Source organism: Hemicordylus capensis, chromosome 11 (assembly GCF_027244095.1).
Source record: "Hemicordylus capensis ecotype Gifberg chromosome 11, rHemCap1.1.pri, whole genome shotgun sequence".
NCBI classification, from domain to species: Eukaryota; Metazoa; Chordata; class Lepidosauria; order Squamata; family Cordylidae; genus Hemicordylus; species Hemicordylus capensis.
Genome location: NC_069667.1, coordinates 9083840 through 9104805, shown reverse-complemented (window position 1 = coordinate 9104805; position 20966 = coordinate 9083840). Strand labels below are relative to the sequence as shown.

At 46.4% G+C, this 20966-nt stretch overlaps 1 protein-coding gene across 4 annotated transcripts in view; it reads left to right on the top strand.

Moving 5' to 3' along the window:
* The window catches only part of FNDC3A (fibronectin type III domain containing 3A), an 86448-nt gene that overhangs the window by 39959 nt on the left and 25523 nt on the right, over nt 1-20966 (top strand). For all 4 annotated transcript variants that reach the window (XM_053273642.1, XM_053273643.1, XM_053273644.1 and 1 more), the window contains exons 4-11: nt 1026-1102; nt 7940-8180; nt 10330-10608; nt 13553-13608; nt 17136-17290; nt 18230-18289; nt 19734-19872; nt 20040-20093. In XM_053273642.1, coding sequence (XP_053129617.1) covers nt 1026-1102; nt 7940-8180; nt 10330-10608; nt 13553-13608; nt 17136-17290; nt 18230-18289; nt 19734-19872; nt 20040-20093 — 1061 coding nt within the window. The remainder of the gene's footprint in view (nt 1-1025; nt 1103-7939; nt 8181-10329; nt 10609-13552; nt 13609-17135; nt 17291-18229; nt 18290-19733; nt 19873-20039; nt 20094-20966) is intronic.

Sequence of the window (20966 nt, the reverse complement as noted above, 5' to 3'; positions counted from 1 at the left end):
CCAGACACACATCTGTGCTGGTGTGGTGGTTTCAACCTCTTCATTGCTCTTGCAAAATCTGAGTGTCTGCAAAGATTCCACCCCATGTGGTCCTTCCAGGCATGTTTACATGTCATGAGAACGGCATACCTCCATGGAGCAGGATGTCGCCTGCATAAAGAAGAATTGTGGCTTTAGGAACATAGGAAGCTGACTTACATCAAGTGAGACCCTTGGCCCATATAACTCTACCCTGACTGGCAGTGGCTCTCCAAGGTTTGAATTTGAATTTTCTTACAGTCGATTGACCAGCAAATTACAAAATGCCTTCCACATAAGGCCAATAAACTGCAAAATACAAAGGGAACTAGAAACTCTCTCTCTCTCTCCTTAGTTCTGAGGAAGAAAAGAGGGACAGGAGAAGCTCAGTGGTAACATAGGGAGCTGCCTTCTACTGAGTCAAACCCTTGGTCCATCTAGCTCAATATTGTCTACACTGACTGGCAGCAGATTCTGCAAGGTTCCAGGCTGGGGTCTCTCCCAGCCCTACCTGGAGATGCTGCCAGGATTGAACCCGGGACCTTCTGCATGCAAATCAGAGGCTCTGCCACTGAGCCTAGAGACCAGTCCTGGCCCAGTGTCCCCCCCCCCCCCCCCGCCAATAAGTCAGGGTTTGTCAAAGACATAGCTGACTGGATAATGGTTTTTAGCAATTTTGGAAATTTACTAACATGTATTTCCATAAAGCCTACCCTTGTCCTTCACCTTTCAGACCCATTTATTTGGGTTCTCCCCCTCTCCCCTCCATTTTTCTCAGCTATGGTACAGCTTCTCAGGTAACATGATTTTGTGACTGTTCTCTGCAGTGATTTGAAGCTCCTGAAGAGGCTGGGGAAATGGCTTTAAAGCCTTTTACATAAGAATGAAATGTGTATGCAGATGTGCAATTGCCATTTAGGCGAGCGAGGTTGTCAAATGAACCATGACTACACACGCTCCCGTCTAATATGCGGACATGAACGCTCGGTTGCTTGGTTTCCTTTCAGGTCCAGCACACGTTCCGATGATGTCACCGAACGGTTCTGTGCCTCCGATCTTTGTGCCTCCTGGCTACGTATCTCAGGTAATCATTATGGACCTTGAATGCTTCCGCAAGAATCGCATTTTCCAGGCCGAGGCGAGAGAATGAACTTTTCAAACAGTGTTACATGGAAAGTGGGGGCAGGAATAGAAGTCTTTCCCCTTGTCTTATTGAGTGTCCTGCATTTGCTGTATGTAGAACGTCGTGTTCTCGAATCCATTTACTGTGATTAAGAGGTCAGGAGTACGTTGTAGGCTCACATGCATCCTCTCCCTCCCTCTTTCCTATATGAATTCCCTTCCCTCTTTAGCATGGGATCAGGGGCCTGGGATGTGATCAAGATGATCAGGGGCATGGGGCACCTTCCTTATGAGGCAATGAGACAGCATCTGGGGCTCTTTAGTCTGGAAAAGAAGCAACTAAGGGGAGACATGATCGAGGTGTATCAATTGTGCATGGAGTGGAGAGAGTCGGCAGAGAGAAATTTCTCTCTTGCAACACTAGAACCAGGGGTCATCTCATGAAACCGAAGGTTGGGAATTTCAGGACTAACACAAGGAAGTACTTTTTCACACAGTGCATAACCAATCTTTGAAATTCTCTGCCACGGGATGTGGTGATGGCCACTAGCTTGGATGGCATCAAAAGAGGCTTAGACAAATTCATGGAGGAAAGGACTATCAATGGCTACTAGTCTGGCGACTATAAGGCCACCTCCAGCCTCAGAGGCAAGATGCCTCTAGATACCAGTTGCAGGGGAGCAACAGCAGAAGAGAGGGCATGCCCTCACCTCTTGCCTGTGGGCTTCCCAGAGGCATCTGTTGGGCCACTGTGGGAAATAGGATGCTGGACTAGATGAGTCTTGGGCCTGATTCAGCAGGGCTCTTCTTAAGTTCTTATGTGGCATTGTATCTCCCACAGTGGAAGGTGACTTGGATCGAGCCAGACCTGTGGTCCATCTAGCTCAGTATTGTCTACACTGACTGGCAGCACCTTCTCCAAGGCTTTAGGCAAGGCTACAACACCTGGGGCTTTTTAGTTTACAAAAAAGTTGACTGCGGGGAGACATGATAGAGGTCTATAAAATCATGCATGGTGTGGAGAAAGTGGATAGAGAGATTGTTTTACCTCTCACATAACACTAGAACCAGCGGTCATCCCATGAAATTGATTGCCAGGAAATTTAAGGCCAGCAGATGGAGGTACTTTTCCACACAACACATAATCAACTTGTGGAATTCCAGCCAACAACCTGGATGGCTTTAAGAGGGGTTTGGATAACTTCATGGAGGAGAGGTCTATCAACGGCTACTAGTCGGAGGGCTGTGGGTCACCTCCAGCCTCAAGGGCAGGATGCCTCTGAGTACCAGTTGCAGGGAAGTAACAACAGGAGGGAGGGCATGCACATACCTCTTGCCTGTTGGCTCCCAGTGGCATCTGGTGGGCCCCTGTGCGAAACAGGATGCTGGACTAGATGGGCCTCCTTGGGCCTGATCCAGCAGGGCCGTTCTTATGTTCTTAAGGCCCTCCTTTGGTGCATTAGTTGGCAACTTTGCTCAGGAGGGCCTAGGTCGAACCATCTTGCAGTCCCTCCGTGGGCTGCCAAGGGGCTGCCTTGTTTGCTATCAGGGGCTGTAGCCCAGGCAGGCTGTTAGGGCCCTGGGGAAGGTTTCACCAGCTGGCCATTAGGCCTTTCTCTGGGAAGAAGGGCAGACTCTGGCTCAAGAGTATCCGCACTGGAGAACTGGTTCCTTAGTTGCCCTTCCTCCCCCCAAAGGGGCATGCTGGATGTTGCTGTGCATCCTGTGATGATGGGCCAGTGGGACAGATGGCCCTGGGTGCTACATTTCAGTTTTAGTTATGCTGGTGTGCGACCTTCGCTCTTCCCTCCCCCTGCAGATGTGTGACTCATTTTGGGACTGGGCACTGTGTGATGGCCCAGACCAGGTGCTGAGTCATTCCTCCCCTCTTGGTTTTCAAACTCATCACTGAGTGTTCCTGAATATTTATTTATTTGAAATATTTATACCCCGCCCTTCCTGTGCACCTCTGCTTGGGGCGGCTCACAACAGTAAGATAGACAGAGATACAATACAAGTAATATAATTAACTAAATTTTAAAAAAGAAGTCAGATTAAAAACCACACTTATTAGGTTCAAATTAAAATTGAAAATTATAAAAAGCATTATCTTGAATACAGCATCATCTTGATCTCAACCCTTCATCTTACAAAACTGAGTTGTTGGAGCTTAATCAAGAGGGAAAAGGCCCCTTCTTGGCTACTGCAGAAATATCTGGCTGGCTACTGTTGGAATCTATTTCTCTTTCTTCAACAAAAAGTTTTCAAAGCAGTTTACATAGCAAAAATAAGAAAAGTGTCTTATTGCAAAATTTCATGTGGCTGATGCCCCTTTAGCACCCTTTCTTACTTCAGCAGGGCAGTGTCATCTAGAAACCAGTTTTTCCGAAACTTGGCCAGAGACTCTGTTGAGCAAATTGACCTTTGCTCCTTGCAGGGTTTGTTAACTGGTAAGGGCGCCCTAGCAACCCCGTCCCAAGTCTCTCAGCTCCCCTTTTGAGTTTCCGGCTCCATCCCGGAGGGCAGACACAGATGGCTCTCGAACTCTGTAGCTGTGACATTCACTCCAGCTGGCTTTGAATCATTTAGCATTTGCTGCTTGTGCACTGAGCCCTGAAGACTCGGGGAGCTGAGTCAGAGCCCTTCTGGAGCGTGCTTATCTTTCCCTTCTGCCATCGAAGGCCTCCTCAAAGATTCCACTTGAGATTCAAGGCCATTCCTTCCCCCTTTTTTGAGATTCACTGCCTTTTACCCTGCAGCACTTCCTGGAGTTGGTCAGGGGGCAGTGATAATGGTTCAGACAAGGAGATAACTAAAAGGACTTCCTTCTCTGTATGCAGTGCTGAATTACCGTTCTCAAGACTTTCCCCATGCCAGTGCTGGGCGGCTTTTTCAATCCTCACCCCAACACTGCCCATTCCCGTGAGGGAATGCCTCTTTGTGGTGGGGGCTAGGCATTCCGAAGCGGAATCCCGATTTCAACCGACGTGCACAGTCCTCCTGCAGGCTGGTCCTCGCAAGTATTCATGGAGTGGGATGAGTATCCTACTCAAGTTCGGGAGCTGCGCGTGCTCCTGTTTTGTGCTCGTAAAAACGAGCCAAGTAGGAGGTGGGGGAAATGATTTTGTACCGGGCTCCCACTGGGTGGGGAGGCTCCGTCTGACCCAGCAGCTGGACCCAGCTGTTTAATGCAGCAGGAACGTAGGAAGCTGCCATACACTGAGTCAGACCGTTGGTCCATCTCGCTCAGTGTTGTCTACACAGACTGCCTGCAACCTTCTCCAAGGTTGCAGGCAGGAATCTCTCTCGGCCTTCTCTTGGAGATTCCAGGGAAGGAACTTGGAACCGAAGACAATCGTCCTCCACAGTAGCCCATTCCCTGCTCCAGGTGAGTGTGTGCTTGGTTGGAGTAAGTCTGGGGGGCTGTACTTGAAGCTTATTGGTAGGTCTGACTTATGGCAAATCTCTTTCCATAAAAAGTGGGGGTCCCAACACCCCCCCTTTCATAAATCTTCCAAGTTTTCCCTGAAGATGCACGCGCACACACACGGCGTCCTGCCTTCTGCCGCCTTCGATGCCTAGTCCAGAGAAAGAAGAGACACATTGGCACTTTTCTGAACCTGATCTCTCCGGTCTGGCACTTCGGAGTGCTTTCTGACCTAACTACAGGGCACGACCAGCCCAGTATTTCCTACAGGCTGTGGGATCTACTCTCTTCTTCCTTCTGCCCTTCTTGTGGACCTTGCAGTCTCATCCACAACCGTTACCAAGGTTTTGAGAACCGTTACGCTGGCCCTCTGGGTTCAGAGGGCACTGTGTGCCCACATGCATTCGGGGTGGGACCTTCCTGATTAAACCTGAGCAGGATCTGAAAACTGAGTGGACATAACAAAAAACCTTGTGGGTGTGCACACATGCGCACGCCTTAGAGGGAACACTGCTAAGTACCATAGTTGAATTTCTAGGCACAATGGCTGCCTGTCAACTGGGATCTGTCAAGCCCTATACTAGATATTACAGAACCATTATTTTTAGCTTCTGCTGAGACCTCCTTTGATAGACCTCCATTCAGGGGGTGTGGGGCCACTAGGTCGAGGCAACGCTGGCTAGTGGTGCCCAAGTCAACATTGCTTTGCTCCACCCCGTGTTTGCACCATTTGGAGGCAACCGTGAGCTTGGCCTACCTGTGGATTCTGCTGCTTGCTTGTTGAACCATTTCTTTCAGTCCTCACCTGTCGGGGACTTGGTTCCAGTTTTAACAGAGGTCATGTCGACATTAGATATTGCGATTTCAGTAGCAGTGGACTTGAGTGAGGAAGTGGGAGGAGCTTCATACTTGGTTTAAAAAAGCAACACACACCAAGGAACTCTGCACTCCGAATGGAGAGAGCCACATATAACTGCTCAGTGAAGAAGTAGGGATAATTTGCAGGTATGCCAGGTCCTCTTATCTGCAGTAGGCCTCAGTGGTGCACACCGCTCAAGCTGCCTCTTAGAACTGGAAGTTAAGAGTGTGTGTACATCCAGTGAGTGCTTATTGCAGAAATTGTACTTCAGCTTGCTAAAGAAATGTTTGGAAGCCCACCTTTGCACAAGGTGGCTTGTAACCAAGGAAAGAAATATGTTGTTTTCAAAAATGCTATTGTGCTGACATAACCACACGTTAATTGCACACGGCTCTAAGGTCCCATTACAGGTGACCTTTGTCGTAATAACCCATGGCGTGCCACATTCTTTCTTCTTTAAGGGCAACAGTTTCCCATCAGCTCTGGCTGATCTTGAGTTGAGAAACTTTCCAGTGGTGTGTTGGGCATAACTGGGAGCTCTGTCTCTGTGGGTCCTGTTTGCCGGCTAGGAAACCGGGTGAGAATTGACTGGTCAAACTAAACATACTTCAGGCGGGAGAATTGGTTAGAGGAACATGCAGAAGATGGTGTTTGGTTTCTCATTTGTACAAATCTTGGACCGAGACACAAGCTTTGACTAGATTTTGCAGGTGGTTGATAACGGCAAAGAAATGAAAGCATGCTAAAAGAAATAAAGTGCTGAGAAGAGGTGATATTGAGCTGAATGCTATGCAAAAAGGGCTACGTTTGAGTGTGTAGCCCCTCAGGTTAGGGCTTTTTATATGTATTGGCACATTGTTCTGAGGATCTGTTCAAAAGCGAGGCTCTTCTCACAACTAAAAACTGGGTCGGACAAGGGTATTTCCCCCCCTTTAGTGAGAATCAAAATCAAGTAAATGTGATGTTGCAGACCAAGGAGAGGGCAAGGCTTGCTTTCATGCTCCACCTTATCCAGGGCCAACATGCTGAGATGAATACGGAAACCACAAATAATGAAATCATGAGTGGGGAGGGAGGCGGGTTTAGGTTCTTAACAAAAAAGGGGTGGAGCCAAAAAAAGCAAAAGGGGGGCAGAAATAAAAGAAAAGGACAATAGCTTATTCTCCCCCCCCCAAAAAAAAAACCACAGCCAGAAATGACATCTGAAGTCATTTCTGGCCACTCGAAACCTCAGATAGGCAAATTTCACCTGTTTTTCTACCTGTGGGCAATGGAACTGGGTCTCTAAGGCCCAGTCGCGGATCCACGAAGCTGTGGATCCAGAGTCTGTGGATAGCGAGGACTTCCTGTCCTGTGCTTTCCTCCGTTCTGGGAGGGCCGTTGGACACATTCCTCTTTTAAGAGCTTTATGGGGAAGGATGACACCCTTGGTGCACGCCTTCCAAGATGGCGCAGGGGTTCTGCCTTCCTTAATGGAGCCACCTGGGGCTGGGCAAAGTGCAGCACTGCATGGGTCAGCCCCACATGGTGGTGGTCAGCCCCACATGGTGCTGGGGGACCGTGCAGAGTATTCAACTTTGGCTGCACACAGCTTCACACAGGCCCCATGAACAGTTAGTCAGGGAGTCACACTTGGGGTTGATGGGGCCCACCACTGACCCTCGAGCCTTACCGTGAAGAACATTGTTCTAGGGAGGACACCCAAGGACTTCCGGTTACCAGCAGGAGGTGATAGTTTTATCTCGGCCATTAACTGGGACATAGGAGCGTAGGAAGCTGCCATATACTGAGTCAGGCCACTGGTCCATCTAGCTCAGGATTGTCTACCCAGATTGGCAACGGCTTCTCCAAGGTTGTAGGCAGGAGTCTTTCTCAGCCCTCTCTTGGAGATGCTTCCAGGGAGGGAATTTGGAACTTAGATGCTCTTCCCAGAGCAGCTCCATCTCCTGAGGGGAATCTCTTCCAGTGCTCACACATCAAGTCTCCCTTTCATATGCAACCAGGGCAGAACCTGCTTAGCTAAAGGGGCAAGTCATGCTTGCTACTATGGGCCCAGCTCTCCTCCAACTGAAGAAAATGAGAATCCCTCCCTGCCTCCTATTACTTATTCCCCATGTGTTGTGGGTATTGATTTCAGCCTTATTTGTGTTCTCACATTTCCAATAAATTAAGGCTACCTGGACATTGCTGTCATGAACACTAGTGGGATGTATGGGCCTTGTTTGGCAGCATGTGCCTTGTTTCTCTTCCAGTGGAGGCAATTTGAGGAGAGGACTAAAAATTTTGTAACTGAAGACAAGGAATGCCCGTGAATTCCTTTTCTTTAACATTTCATATAGCCCCCAAAGTCTCATAGTTTAAAACCAAAACCTTTTTGGTTTTGGTCTGGATTAAGCTTAACAAGATGAAGGTGAGAGGAGCAGAATAATTAGTAATCAGTGGAACTTTACAAAAAGAAAAAAGAAAAAAAAGAAGTAACCATAATAGCTTGATCTGTTTGTTCTTTATTGCAGATGGTGGAAGAAAACGGGGTTCGGAAGGTGATCGTGATGCCACATTCTACAGAATTCCACCCCTCTATGCATCCGCCGCCTCCGCACGTGCCCCATTACATGCACCCCCACCCTGCTTTGCTGCCCCACCCGCCTCACCCAGTGTATCCTCCAGTTCCGGGGACAGGAGAATTGCCGCCCCAGTTTGTCCATCAGCATCCTCCACCTCCACCCCCATCGCCTCATGTTTATCAAGAACAAGGTAAGGCTTGAGCAGATTTCTGGCAGCGGATGAGAGGAAGTGTGTCCTTGTTGTGAAGTCAGTAGCGTTCAGCGTTGCTGTCGGATTGAATTGAGTCCCTTGTCGCTCACGTGGCTGATGCGGAATTTGGCAGGCAGCGTCCTTATTGAGGTCCATGGGCAAAGAGCAGCAGCCCACAGTCTGCACAGGGTTGACATCTTGTGCACCCGGGGAACTGGTACATGTTCTTAACACAGTGGCGTAAAAGTGCCGTGGCACAACTGTTGGGAATTGCACAGATGCAGTTGCATGATGGTACTGCCATTGAGAATAATAGCGGTGCTAGCGTTGGGTGGAACAACAGTACGGCTATTCTTTCCAATGACGGTACCATCATGCACCTGGATCTGTGCAAGTTTCAACGTGCAAAGGTGAAACAGCCAGGGAATGTAGAGAAGCGTTCTTAGGGCCTTCCTCTTTCTTTCTTTAACGATCTGTTAAAGTCTGTTCACGAATCTTTCTGAAAGCACAGCAAGACTTGTTTGGGATGGCTCCCTATTGAGATACAATCCTCCTCCAGATGAAATGGCAGCCGGAAGTGACCTCCACGGTCACTTCCGCCCTTCTAGGAACCATGGGTACATGGGTTTTAACCCATTAGTACCTGCAGATACTGAAAACAGGTGTCTATTAGACACCCCATGGATATGCGGAACCGCAAATAGCAGTTCAGTGAATAACGAGGTTCTCCTGTATTTTAATCACGAACTGCCCCAACCTGTGGGATGGGACAGAAGGGGATTTGAAATAAGCGTTAGGAAAAAGAAGATGCTGCCTACCCTTGGTGGAATGTTTTATTTATTTTACATGTTTCTATAACTCCTGAAACTTGCATCTCTGGGCGGTTTACAATTAAGATCATTTAAACATTAAAATCATTAACATTAAAATCCGTTAAAACCCCACATTAAAAAGTATTAAAACTATAAATCTAATTAAAAGTCTGGGTGAATAAATACATCTTCAGTGCCTTTTTAAAAGTTGCCAGAGATGGGGAGGCTCTTCTTTCAACAATGTTGCGTGCCTTGTGTGGGCAGCTTGTGGGCTGTGCATGGCTTTCTGACCTCTTTTGGAGGAGGTCATGGTGGAAACTTGAAGGAAACTGATGTGTCTGATAAGAATCTCTTGAGCCTGTTGTCCAGTGTGCTGACTGAACGCTCAGAAGATTCACTGTACTGTCTTTTATAGGCTCTTGCAACCTATTGCAAGACATTGTGCCTAACAGCAGTTTGAAATCCTATCATCTGAAGTGGGTCAAGTTTGCTGCCAAATGTTTGAAGCTTAAGCAAAATGACAGCAGGCTTCTCCCCAGCCTGGCTATAGTGCACAAGAAGCAAAAATGGCCTGATGGCCATAGTAAGAGGTCTTTCCTTGCCACAATATATTATTTATGTAGATTAACAGCCTGCTAGATCTTGGCAGCTGATGCAACTATTGACTACTGTGCATGTTGGAAAGGGGAACAGAACAAGGAAATAGAGCTTCCCTTTAAGCTGCCCATAAATGGCTCTCCAGAGGCTCATATCTACAGAAACAGCTGGCAAATACGATAGAGTTCTTGCTGTGAAGGAGGAGGATCCTGGAAGTTATTGGCTGTCCTGTTGTGGGTGGCTCTTCTTGCCTGGAAACGAAACAAGTGGCTAGTAAGATGTACAAAGTGCAAATTTGCACTATGCAAATGAAAGGAGAAATATCCTTGCGATAATATTTGGTTTCTCCTGTGTGGCTGTCTAGTTTTGTGGCTGTCTAAACGTTATGTTTTTGTTCTGTTTACTTTGTATTTTGATTTTATGTTGAATAGCCAAATATTCAGCCTTGGAAAACCTCTGGGGTTATCCCAACTCTCTTCCCAAATGTTATCTGTGTTGCAGTTATATTATTAACTTCCAGGACTGATTGCTAGTTATTGTACTGGATCCAGTTACTTATATTTTAGATTTCTTACCTGCCCAACCCTTGAAAGCTTTTTTCATTTTAAAAGCTATTACAAATAAGGTTGACATTCAGATGAACCCCCCTTAACTTCTGTAACCAGGTGCCTGTCCACCCACCAAGATCTGGTGCTTTTTCTGTTCCATCTGATGGCCTCTTTTTGCTGGTGCCCCTTTAGAGTCCCGTTCCCATGCAAGAACAAATTTTGCTCAGCGAGACGAAAGGACTCTCAAAATGCAAGAACATTTGAAGAAGAGGCTAAAAGACCGGCAAGCTAGTGGACATGCCAATAACAAAATGAACAGCCCTCCTTCGTCACCTCATAAAGTTCACAATTCCTCCAGTGCCAGCGTCCAGAATGGATTCGGAAAGGGACAGCAGGGAACAGGAGGGCCAATAAAGCAGAAGCAAGTAGGAAAAACCAGGGGAAGCCCACTAGCTGATGCCGAAATGGGAGGTAAGTCGGAAATGTAAAACAGGGACCTGAAAACTGTGGCGCACCAGTTGGTCACTTCCAGGTTGGACTGCTGCAATGTGCTCTATGTAAGGCTGCCTTTGTACGTAGTTTGGAAACTTCAGTTTGTCCAAAATGCGGCAGCCAGATTGGTCTCTGGGTCATATCGGAAAAACCCTATTAGTCCTTTTACGAAAAGAGCTACACTGGCTCCCAAAAGGTTTCCGGGCAAAATACAAGGTGCTGGCTATAGCCTATAAAGCCCTAAACCACTTAGGCCCTGGGTATATAAGAGAACACCTTCTTCACCATGAGCCCCACCGTCCATTGAGGTCATCTGGAGAGGTTTGTCTGCAGTTGCCACCAGCTTGTCAGAGAAAGCCAGATCAGACAGAGAGACCACAAGCAGGCAGAGTTAGATTGGTCTCTGGGATATCCTAGAGAGACCACATTATGCCTGTTCTTAAGCAGTTGCACTGGCTGCCAATAAGTTTCTGGGCAAGGTACAACGTGCTGGTTATTACTGTTAAAGCCCTGAATGGCTCAGGTCCGGGTTAACTGAGAGAGTACCTTTCTCCTCAAGATCTCCACTGCTCATTAAGATCATCAGAAGGGGTCCGTCTTTGGGTACCACCAGTTCATCTGGTGGTGACCTGGGATGGGGCCTGCTCAGTTGTTGGTGCTTGGTTGTGGAATGCACTTCCCGTGCATTCCCGTGCAAGGATTGTCTTCCTTGGAGGCCTTCAGGAGAGCCTTAAAGACCCATCTTTTTAGCCTGGCTTTTAATGATACATGGTTTTAATTTTAACCTGGTTTTTAATTTAAAAAAAAATCTTAATTATGTCATGTCTGTTTTATTTTAAACGGCCCTGAGCCACTTTAGGAAGGGCAGTATAGAAACTGAATGAATGAACGAACTGTTCACTTGTGTTCAAAATAAGTCTGTATCTTGGTGCAATTTCAGGGGCTGGCATACAGAGCGAGAAAGCACCAAACTTCCCTGGCCGAACTTCCCAAATAACTGGGCTGGTGCAGCGGGGAAATGGCCATTATTGACATCTTCCCCTTCCCCAAGAAGCCCTCTGTGCCACCCCAAAATACGTCCTTGTGCAACCCTCTTCATCTTTGCCCTGAGTGTCGGCCTGTGATAATTAAATCAAGCGGAAAAACATTCTTAGAGAACCAAAGGAAAGCTGTCTTTTCCTTTGTTGCTTTAGATTTAAAGAGAAAACAGGAAATGTTCCGGGTGGCTCATAGTGGGAACGTTGGATCCATTTCTCCCCATCCCTGAGGCAGGGCATCTGTAGAGCTGTGTAGCAGCATGTTATTTTAAAGGGCCACAATGTTGCTCTGCTGGAAAATGGCACCCGGAAATGACATTGGAATTCGTTTCCTTTCACTCAAATGCGTGGATTGGTGAATTTCGCCTATTTTTCTACCCGCGGATAATGAAGCTGGGTCCCTAAGGCCCAATCGCGTATACGCAAAACTGTGGATACGGAGCCCAGGGATAACGAGGGCCACCTGTATACCATGTTGAAGTTTCTAGCTTAGACTTCCTTCCCGTTCCGGTTCAGTCTTCTATTGCCATTCTTTCCATTGCCATGAATAGTTCCATTTCTTCACGTGAAGTGAGAGCTCACCAAAGAGGCCGAGGCCACCCAAACCAGCTGCAATAAAGATGATTGTAATGGGTGTCCAGCAGACCTCATGTTCAGACTACGCATAACAGTAGTAGTAGTAAGTTTTATTACGGTCCTTAGACCAGCTTAAAATTTAAAACTATGCATAGTGAAATTGCCATGCACAAACCTCAACAGAATGCACAAACCACAATAGAATCAGGATGTGTTAGGTTTAGAAAGTTTGCACTAGTTCCTCAGTCTTCTTTCCCATATGTGTTTGGTTCTTACAGTTTATTTGCTGGTCAATGACCGAATAAACTTATAACTAACTAACTAACTTACAGTTTAGCAGCCTCTAACTATTTTCCTCATTTCCTCTTGGTCTTGACTGTGTCAGGCAGGGGTCGAGGTTTTCAGAGGGACAGTGGAGAAAAACTAGGTTCTAGGGAGGTTCTTCTGAAAGGATGCTCCATTTGCAAGCTTGCATGAACTCACCCGAGAGTTCATATTGGAGTTCCAAAAAAACCACCTCAGGTCAGTCGCCTTGCGGAACCAGAGTTTCCTGCATTTGGATGTGCAATTTTGGCAACCTCTGGTTCCTTAAACTCGGTTCCGCGTTACGTGCAAATGCAGCCATTTTCTGAAACATGAATGTGGGCTTTCCTCTCAAGTGTATAAACGTTACTTCGAGAAACACGAAGCCTTAGTTGTCAAAAGCTTGAACATCCTGCAAGAAAACAATGAAAATAAATCTCACGGCAGAGTGGATTGCTACCATACTTTGCTTATCGTTTGGTATGTAGTTAATCACAAAAAGATGTCTTCTAAACTCTTACTGGTAAAAGTCTCGAGAAATCAGGCTATGCTTGCTCTCCAAAATAAATCAGGCTATGCTCGCTTTCCAAAATGAAGCAGCAGTTGGGCAGCAGTGTTCCATCTAACAGCGATTCCCAGATGTTGTTGACTACAACTCCCAGAATCCCCAGCTGCAATGGCTTTTGCTTGGGGATTATGGGAATTGTAGTCCATAACATCTGGGAATCCCTGTTAGGCTGCCCAACAATGTTCCCTCTAACAGTTGGGCTCCAAATGTGCCAACATTTTAGAATCCCCATGGTCCTAGAGAAATGAGGGAAGTAGGGCACGCTGCAAAGTCGTCTGTCACTTGGCAAATCTAGTGGTCAAAACAAGTGAGGGCCTGAACCTTGCACCGCATGTGCTGCTGTTCTGATAGAATTGTCTTTGAGTCTGTAGTTACATAAGAAATGTTTGCTGGTTATTCCCCACCCCCGCCCTCTAATATATATTGTTGTTGTTTTCAGAATCTGACACAGAATCCAGAAAATCTCAAGAGGTCTTAAGCATCAGTAAGCCTATAGTAAGTAAGCTGTTTTTTAGCCTACTTTCCAGTAGGCTTATGAGATCACCCGACATTCTGTGTGTGTCTCTGTGTGTGTGTGTGTCTGTGTGTCCCCCACTATCAACTTCGCAACGCCTGGACCAGTATGAACCAAATCGGGTACAGTTGTAGGGACACATAGGACCCCTCAACAGTTTGTGATGATGTCATCAACCCCAATCCAAAATGGCGGACATGTAAACCTTTGAGGCGCAAGTGGGCTAATTTGTGAACCGCCTAACCGATTTGAACCACATTTGCTACAGATGTAGGGACACATAGGGATGCCCTAATGGCATGGTGTGTGATGATGTCATTCACTCCAGTTAGAGATGGCCACATGAACATCTGAGGTACAAGCGGGCTAATTTGTGGACTTCCTAACCTATTTGAACCACATTGGGTACAGCTGCAGTGAGTGACACACATGGACACCTCAGTGGCATAGCTTGTGATGATGCCATCCACGCTGGTTCAAGATGGCGGACACATAAAACTTTGAGGCGCAAGTGGGCTAACTTGTGAACCGCTTAACCGAGTTGAGCCAAATTTGCTACAGCTGAATGGACACATAGGGATGCCCCAATGATCTAATTTGTGATGATGTCATCCACCCCAATCCAAGATGGTGGATGCATAAACATTTGAGGCACAAGAGATCTAACTTGTGGACCTCAATTTGCACCAAATTTAGTCCAGATGTAGAGACAGTGTAAGGAGAGTAGGCTGATTAGTTCTGATTAGAATAACTTGTTAAAACAATATGATGCTTCATTTGCATGGCTTCTCTACTACTTGTAAGATTATTTAACTGTGTATGTGAGTGAGTGTGGTGGGGGGGCGGGGGCAGAGAAAGGTATGTATTGTATCTTGCTGGTCTGTTGACCATAATAAAGATTGAGAATTGACTTGTTTGAAAACAATCAGACTGTGTTTGCAAAACCCAGACAAAACAGAAAGGGTTTGCAGAATCTTCCAGAATCTTCAGGGGGAAATGGGGATGGAGCCATCTCTCTGTGGTAGAGCCTCTGCATTGTATGCAGAAGACCCTTCCAGGTAGGGCTGTGAGAGACTCCTGCCTGAAACCTTGGGAGAGTCACTGCCAGTCAGTGTAGATGATATTGAGCTAAATGGTCCAGTGGTCTGACTCGGTATAAGGCAGCTTCCAATGTTCCTGTGGGCTTCATGGTTTGGGAAACAGTGAAACTGGCTCTCAATATAACGTAGTTATACAACACCCATGGGAAAACCGCCAAATTGTTTTCTCGGTTGATCTTGTGATGAGACATTGCGAGAAAAATCACTTTTGTAGATATTATGGGCCCATGTTTTATCTGTTTTCATCTGCAGTTGTCAGCAAGGTGGTCTGGTGGCTTCACAGGGATGGGCCTTCTCAGTTGCTGCCCCAAGGCTCTGGAATGCACTCCCTTCTGAAATAAGAGCCCCCTCCCCCATCTCTGACAACTTTTAAAAGTCTCTAAAGACTCCCCCCGCCCCAGCCAAACTAAATAAATGGGCCATGTTTTTAAATTGTTTTAAGGTTTTTATTTTCAGTCTGTTTTATGTTGTAAACCGCCCAGAGATGGATGTTTGGGGTGGTATACAAATTTGAAAAATAATAATAAAGTAAGTTTGAACCCCTGTTGTTTTTCTCAAAATAAAGTCACCCAGTTCCAGGGGTCTGTACATTCAGAATTGAAAATATTTTTTTTTGTTTGGAATGACAGTTATGAAGCTTGACACAAAGCCTGCTTAAGTTAGATTCTTGTGAGCTTTGAGCCAGTTTCACCATTGGGAGGGCAGGTGGGGGGGGGGGCGTGAATAGTTGCATAAACAGAACCACCAAATGGAAATAGGCAGCCAAGAATCTCACTTGCCTGCTGGGAATTTCTCTCTCTCTCCATCCGTGGCATTTAAAAAGATTAAATGCAATGCTTTAGAACTTGGATACTGCCCAAAGCCAGAAATATCTGAAACACATTTTCTTCTGCGCATTAACAATGCTATGAAACTGCCTGGAGATGTCAGTTTTGTGTGGTATACAAATGTGCTAGCTTAAATAAACAAACAAACAAACAAGAGAGCATCAACTATCTCAGAAGAATGGGCTACATTTTTTGCATCACTACTCTAATGCACTCTACATGGGGCTGCCTTTGTACGTAGTCCAGAAATTACAATTGGTACAGAATGTGGCAGCCAGATTGGTCTCCGGAACAACACGAAAGGACCATATAACACCAATTTTTAAAGAACTGCACCAGCTGCTGAATTGTTTCCAGGTGAAATACAAAGTGTTGGTTATTACCTATAAAGCCCTTAACAACTTGGACCGAGGTTTTTTAAGAGAGTGCCTTCTTTGTCATGAACTCTGCCACCTGTTACAATCTTCTGGAGAGGTCCGGTTATGGTTGCTGCTAGCTCATCTGTTGGCGACCCAGGGCCGGGCCTTCTCTGTGGCGGCCCCGGGGCATTGGAATTACACTCCGCACTGAAATAAGAGCATCTCCTTCTCTGGTTGTTTTCAGGAAGACCCTCACGACTCACCTGTTCTCGCAGGCTTTTAATTTTAATATTTTAATAATTTTCTTTAATAACTGTTTTATGCTATTGTTCAAATCCCCACTCAGCCATGAGACTTGCTGGGTGACTCTGGGACAGTCACTTCTCTCTCACCCTAACCTACTTCACAGGGTTGTTGTGAGGAGAAACTTAAGTATGTAGTACACTGCTCTGGGCTTCTTGGAGGAAGAGCGGGATATAAAATGTTTTTAAAAAAACAAAACACTCCCAAACTTTGATGGAAGTTTGTAGTCTGACCACCTTTGGGGACCCAGAACCCCTGATTTAAACCAAGATTAAACTCACTATCAGTGCTATACAGGTTTTTCGCCGTTGTGACTGGGGGCGATGGGAGTTGTAATCCAGCCACATCTGGGGACCCAAGCAGTGTTTCCTCTATCAGGGATTCCCAGATGTTTTTGACTACAACTCCCAGCATCCCCAGCTGTAATAGCCTTTGCTTGGGGATGATGGGAGTTGTAGTCAACAGCATCTGGGAATCCCTGGTAGAGAGAGCACTGGACCCATGCCTGAGAAGCCCTGCCCAATATGCCGCATCATGGGCGAAGGGGGCCTCTGTGAGAAATGTATGGCCCAGTGACTTTCCTACTGAATGATTTGTATCACCGTGAGTGGGGCTTTTCTATAGAGGGCAGCTTGGGGTCATGCCTGTGATTGTGGAAGGAAGCTGTTAATGGATGGACTGGCCTTGAAGTATGTTAGCCTGAGTCCTGTTAGTGTGAATTGAATTATTCCAGCACTGTCTTGTGCTAAGGAATTACACAAAAATGAGGTTAGAGTCCAATCGAACTCCTTCCTTCGCTTTACAAATGGTGTGTCTCTTTTTAAAAGGAAGATGCAACATCTGTCGCTCCTTGGTTTTTCCCCCCTAGTGTGCCTTGCATTTTCTAGGCTGTGACTCGGTTTTATTTTGCCTTTCAAAGGTTTCTGAAATACAAGCAAGGTCAGCAGTCCTGTCCTGGAGTCCTCCAGTTGCCTCACAGAATGGAGAAACTCCCAGCGCCAGCCCTGCGACGTTTACGTATGAAGTGGCAATCTCGAACAGCGGTAAAAACGGAAAATTTAAATCAATTTATGTGTAAGTCTCGTTTCTTCACTTAACTGCAGAACTTCTGTTAATTGACACCATGGCCAGCAATGTGTTCACCAGGATTGGTCCCCCGCCCCTCCGTTTAGAAATTATTTTGGGGGGAAGAGTTGAAGGGCTTTTCCTGTGTGTTTGTATTTGAACGGCTATATTTGTATTCCACTTTTCAACAAAAGTTATCAAAGCAGTTTACATAGAAAAATAGGAAGATAAATAAAGCTGGCTCCCTGGCCCAAAAGGGCTCACCATCTAATGAGAAACCTAAGGTAGACACCAGCTGGAAAAATGCTGTTAAACAGATCCAGTTGCTCTCCCCCTGTGAAATATAAGAGAATGGCCTCTTTAAAGGTACTTCTTTGCCCAGTTAGCAGAGGGTGAGCCCCTCAGTTAGCAGGGGCTTCTAGGGCCAAATTTGCCTGCAGTTTTGAGATGAATTGTCCTGACCACTGAATCTGTATGATCAGTGCCAAGTAACTTTGGCACCATAGGGGTGCACCTTTGCCATAAGAACAGCCCTGCTGGATCTAGCCCAAGGCCCATCTAGTCTAGCATCCTGTTTCCCACAGTGGCCCAACAGATGCCTCTGGGAAGCCCACAGGCAAGAGGTGAGGGCATGCCCTCTCTTCTGCTGTTGCTCCCCTGCAACTGGTATCTAGAGGCATCTTGCCTCTGAGGCTGGAGGTGGCCTTATAGTCGCCAGACTAGTGGCCATTGATAGGCCTGTCCTCCATGAATTTGTCTAAGCCCCTTTTGACGCCATCCAAGCTAGTGGCCATCACCACATCCCGTGGCAGAGAATTCCATATAAATTCCACGATCAGCAAATGCCCAGGAGAAGGTTGCAAGAAATCCATTGTTGTACTCAGCAGTAGAATTTTTATTTTTCAGGATACTTGATGGTTATTGCATAACAGATTTTTCTCTCTGCAGTGGAGAAGAGATAATAATTACGCTTCCTGATCTCCGACCGGCAACAGACTACCATGTCAGGTGGGCATGGGGCATGTGTGAGGAAGTACAAGAGTTACTGGAACGATGGGATTTGGGGTGGGGGGTGGGGGGTTCTGCTCTTGGCCTTCCCCTCTAAATACCACCCTTATTTGAAGTTGCCTAGCAGGAAGTAAGCATTTGCAGGGTAGCAGCGAAAGCAGGTGCTTACAAGTGAGAGATGAGGCATAGCAGATAATCTGTGTTTACTGTCCATAGTGTTTGCACTTAGTAATATAAAATATTAGTTCCCCCATCCAAGATTTGCCCTAACTGTGGCACTCTTTAGGAACTGGTGGGGGACTGAGCTGGTCTTGTGGTAGCAAGCATGAAGTGTCCCCTTTGCTAAGCAAGGTCTTTCTTGGTTTGCATTTGGCTGGGAGACTAAATGCGAGTGCTGTAAGATATTTCCCTTAGGCGATGGAGTCATAGTTCAGTGGTGGAGCATTTGCTTTGCATGCAGAAGGTTCCAGGTTCAGTCCCTGGCAGCATCTCCAGGTCCGGCTGGGAAAGACTCCTGCCCGAAACCTTGGAGAGCCTCTACCAGTCAGTGCGGTCAATACTGCATCTGACTCGGGATAAGGAAGCTTCCTGTGTTCCTTTAGAGGATGGCTCAGTGGCAGAGCATTTGGCTTGCATGCAGATGGTCCCAGGTTCACTCAGAGTTGGTAAAAACTCCTGCCTGAAACTTTGGAGAGCTGCTGCCAGTCAGTGTAGACCAGGGATTCTCCACATTGGGTCTCCAAATGTTACTGGACTTCAACTCCCATAATCCCCAGCCCCAGTGGCCTTTGGTTGGGGATGATGGGAGTTGAAGTCCAATAACATCTGGGGACCCAATGTGGAGAATCCCTGGTGTAGACAATACTGAGCTAGAAGGACTACTGGTCTGACTTGGGCTAAAGCAGTTTCTGATGTTTTCTTGGCATTGCAAAGGAGAGATATGAAACGTATATTTTACCTGGCTGTGGCCGAGCTGCGAGTAGAGGGGAAAAGGTAACGTGAGAGCGGGAGTGCCTTTGGTGGTTCTTCCAGCCAACTGCAAGAAAAGCACAAGAGCCTCTTGGCCTCTCTCCTCCATGCCTGGTGATTCTTATGCCCATTCAGAGAGAATGCGGGGCTCAAAGAGAAAGCAAGGGCACTTCCTCCTTTCTGAAGGGGTTGTTTCCTCCTGTATGAAACGGGCAGTGCAGCGGGGGAACGTAGTGTGGTTTTGAAGCTGATCACTGGCAGCTTAATTTATGGCCTGCAACTGAGCAGAGATGAAAAGCCAGTTCACTTACAGAGGACAGCGCAAATCCGCCTGTAACACAGAAGAGAGTGTGCCAGTTCCAGAAATAACTGTCTCAAAACATCATGAACCGCCCCAATCTAGACTTTCAGATCTCAATTTCATGGTAAGCTGGGGACGCTTCTGTGACTCTCTTTCCCCCTCTTAATCATGTAGAGTTTCAGCTTCAAGTAGTTCCATAAAGGAAATGGTCTCAGAGCTGGTGAGCTTCACCACAGAGAGTTGTGAGCCTGACCCTCCAGCTGCGCCGAAAGTAGTCAGCAAAACCAAAAACAGCCTCAATTTACAGTGGAAGGTAACTACAAAACCAAAGTAGGTTGTAATATGTTGGCATGACATTCAGGTTATTTAAAAAAGAGATGCTTGTTATAACTGAAATGTTGAACACATCCAATTCTAAACATCTGTCATTTTTCTCTCCCCCTCCCCACCCCCCACCGCCTTTTATTTTTCCTTTTCAAGTCCTCAAACGACAACGGTTCCAAAATAACTAGCTACCTTTTAGAATGGGATGAGGTAAGTTCCTTATTTGGGGCGACATTTGCATTTCAGTCATCTTGTGGTCTGTATTTTACTTAAGTCATATCTACTGCTTTATTGTACCAGTTAATATATAGCTTAGTATATGAAATCAAGTCGGGATGTGCCCGAATAATTTCATTGCCTCTTTGAAGCACCGAAACGTTTCAGCGCAGGATGAGGGGTTCCTTCAAGAGGAGACAGGCAGGTCCTAACCCTCCTGCGAGCCCACACCGCCCTATCACAGTGCTATTCTAAGAGAAACATCCCCGTGAAAGTGGCAGCCCCTGCCGCAGTCTCCTTTAAAATGCCCTGCCTTGGTGACAGGATGCTTCCCCCAGCATCTCTCATGCAGCATCGGCCGCTCGCCCACCTAAATGTGCTTCCATCTGCTGTTATGGAGGGAAGATTTAAAGGTACCCCTTTCTTTGCTCGACTTTGCCCCTGTGGGTCTGGTCAAGTGGAGACAAGTGCACATGCCATTTTATATTGTAATTTCTATAGGGACGCCAGCTTAAGATTAGTGTCCCCTTTGCTGCAACGTTTTCCTGGGCATTTGGATGACTTTCATTTGAAGTATTTACTGTCCAGTCTTGATGATGACCTAATTAGCAAAATGGCTATGTACTGTTATATCATTTGTAACATCCGCTTAAGTTTCCAATAATGTTTTGCTTTCTCTTTTCCATGATTTTTGTTTTATGATTGTAATGGAGGGTGCTCTGCTCCCTTTGGCTATCAGCAAGATCTATCTGGACTTCACCACATCTGCCTTAATTCTAACCTGTTAATATTGCGTTTAATCTGTGTGATTTATTATGCTGAGTTTCTTGCAAGTATGTATGTTTTACTAAGTATTGGTCTATGTCC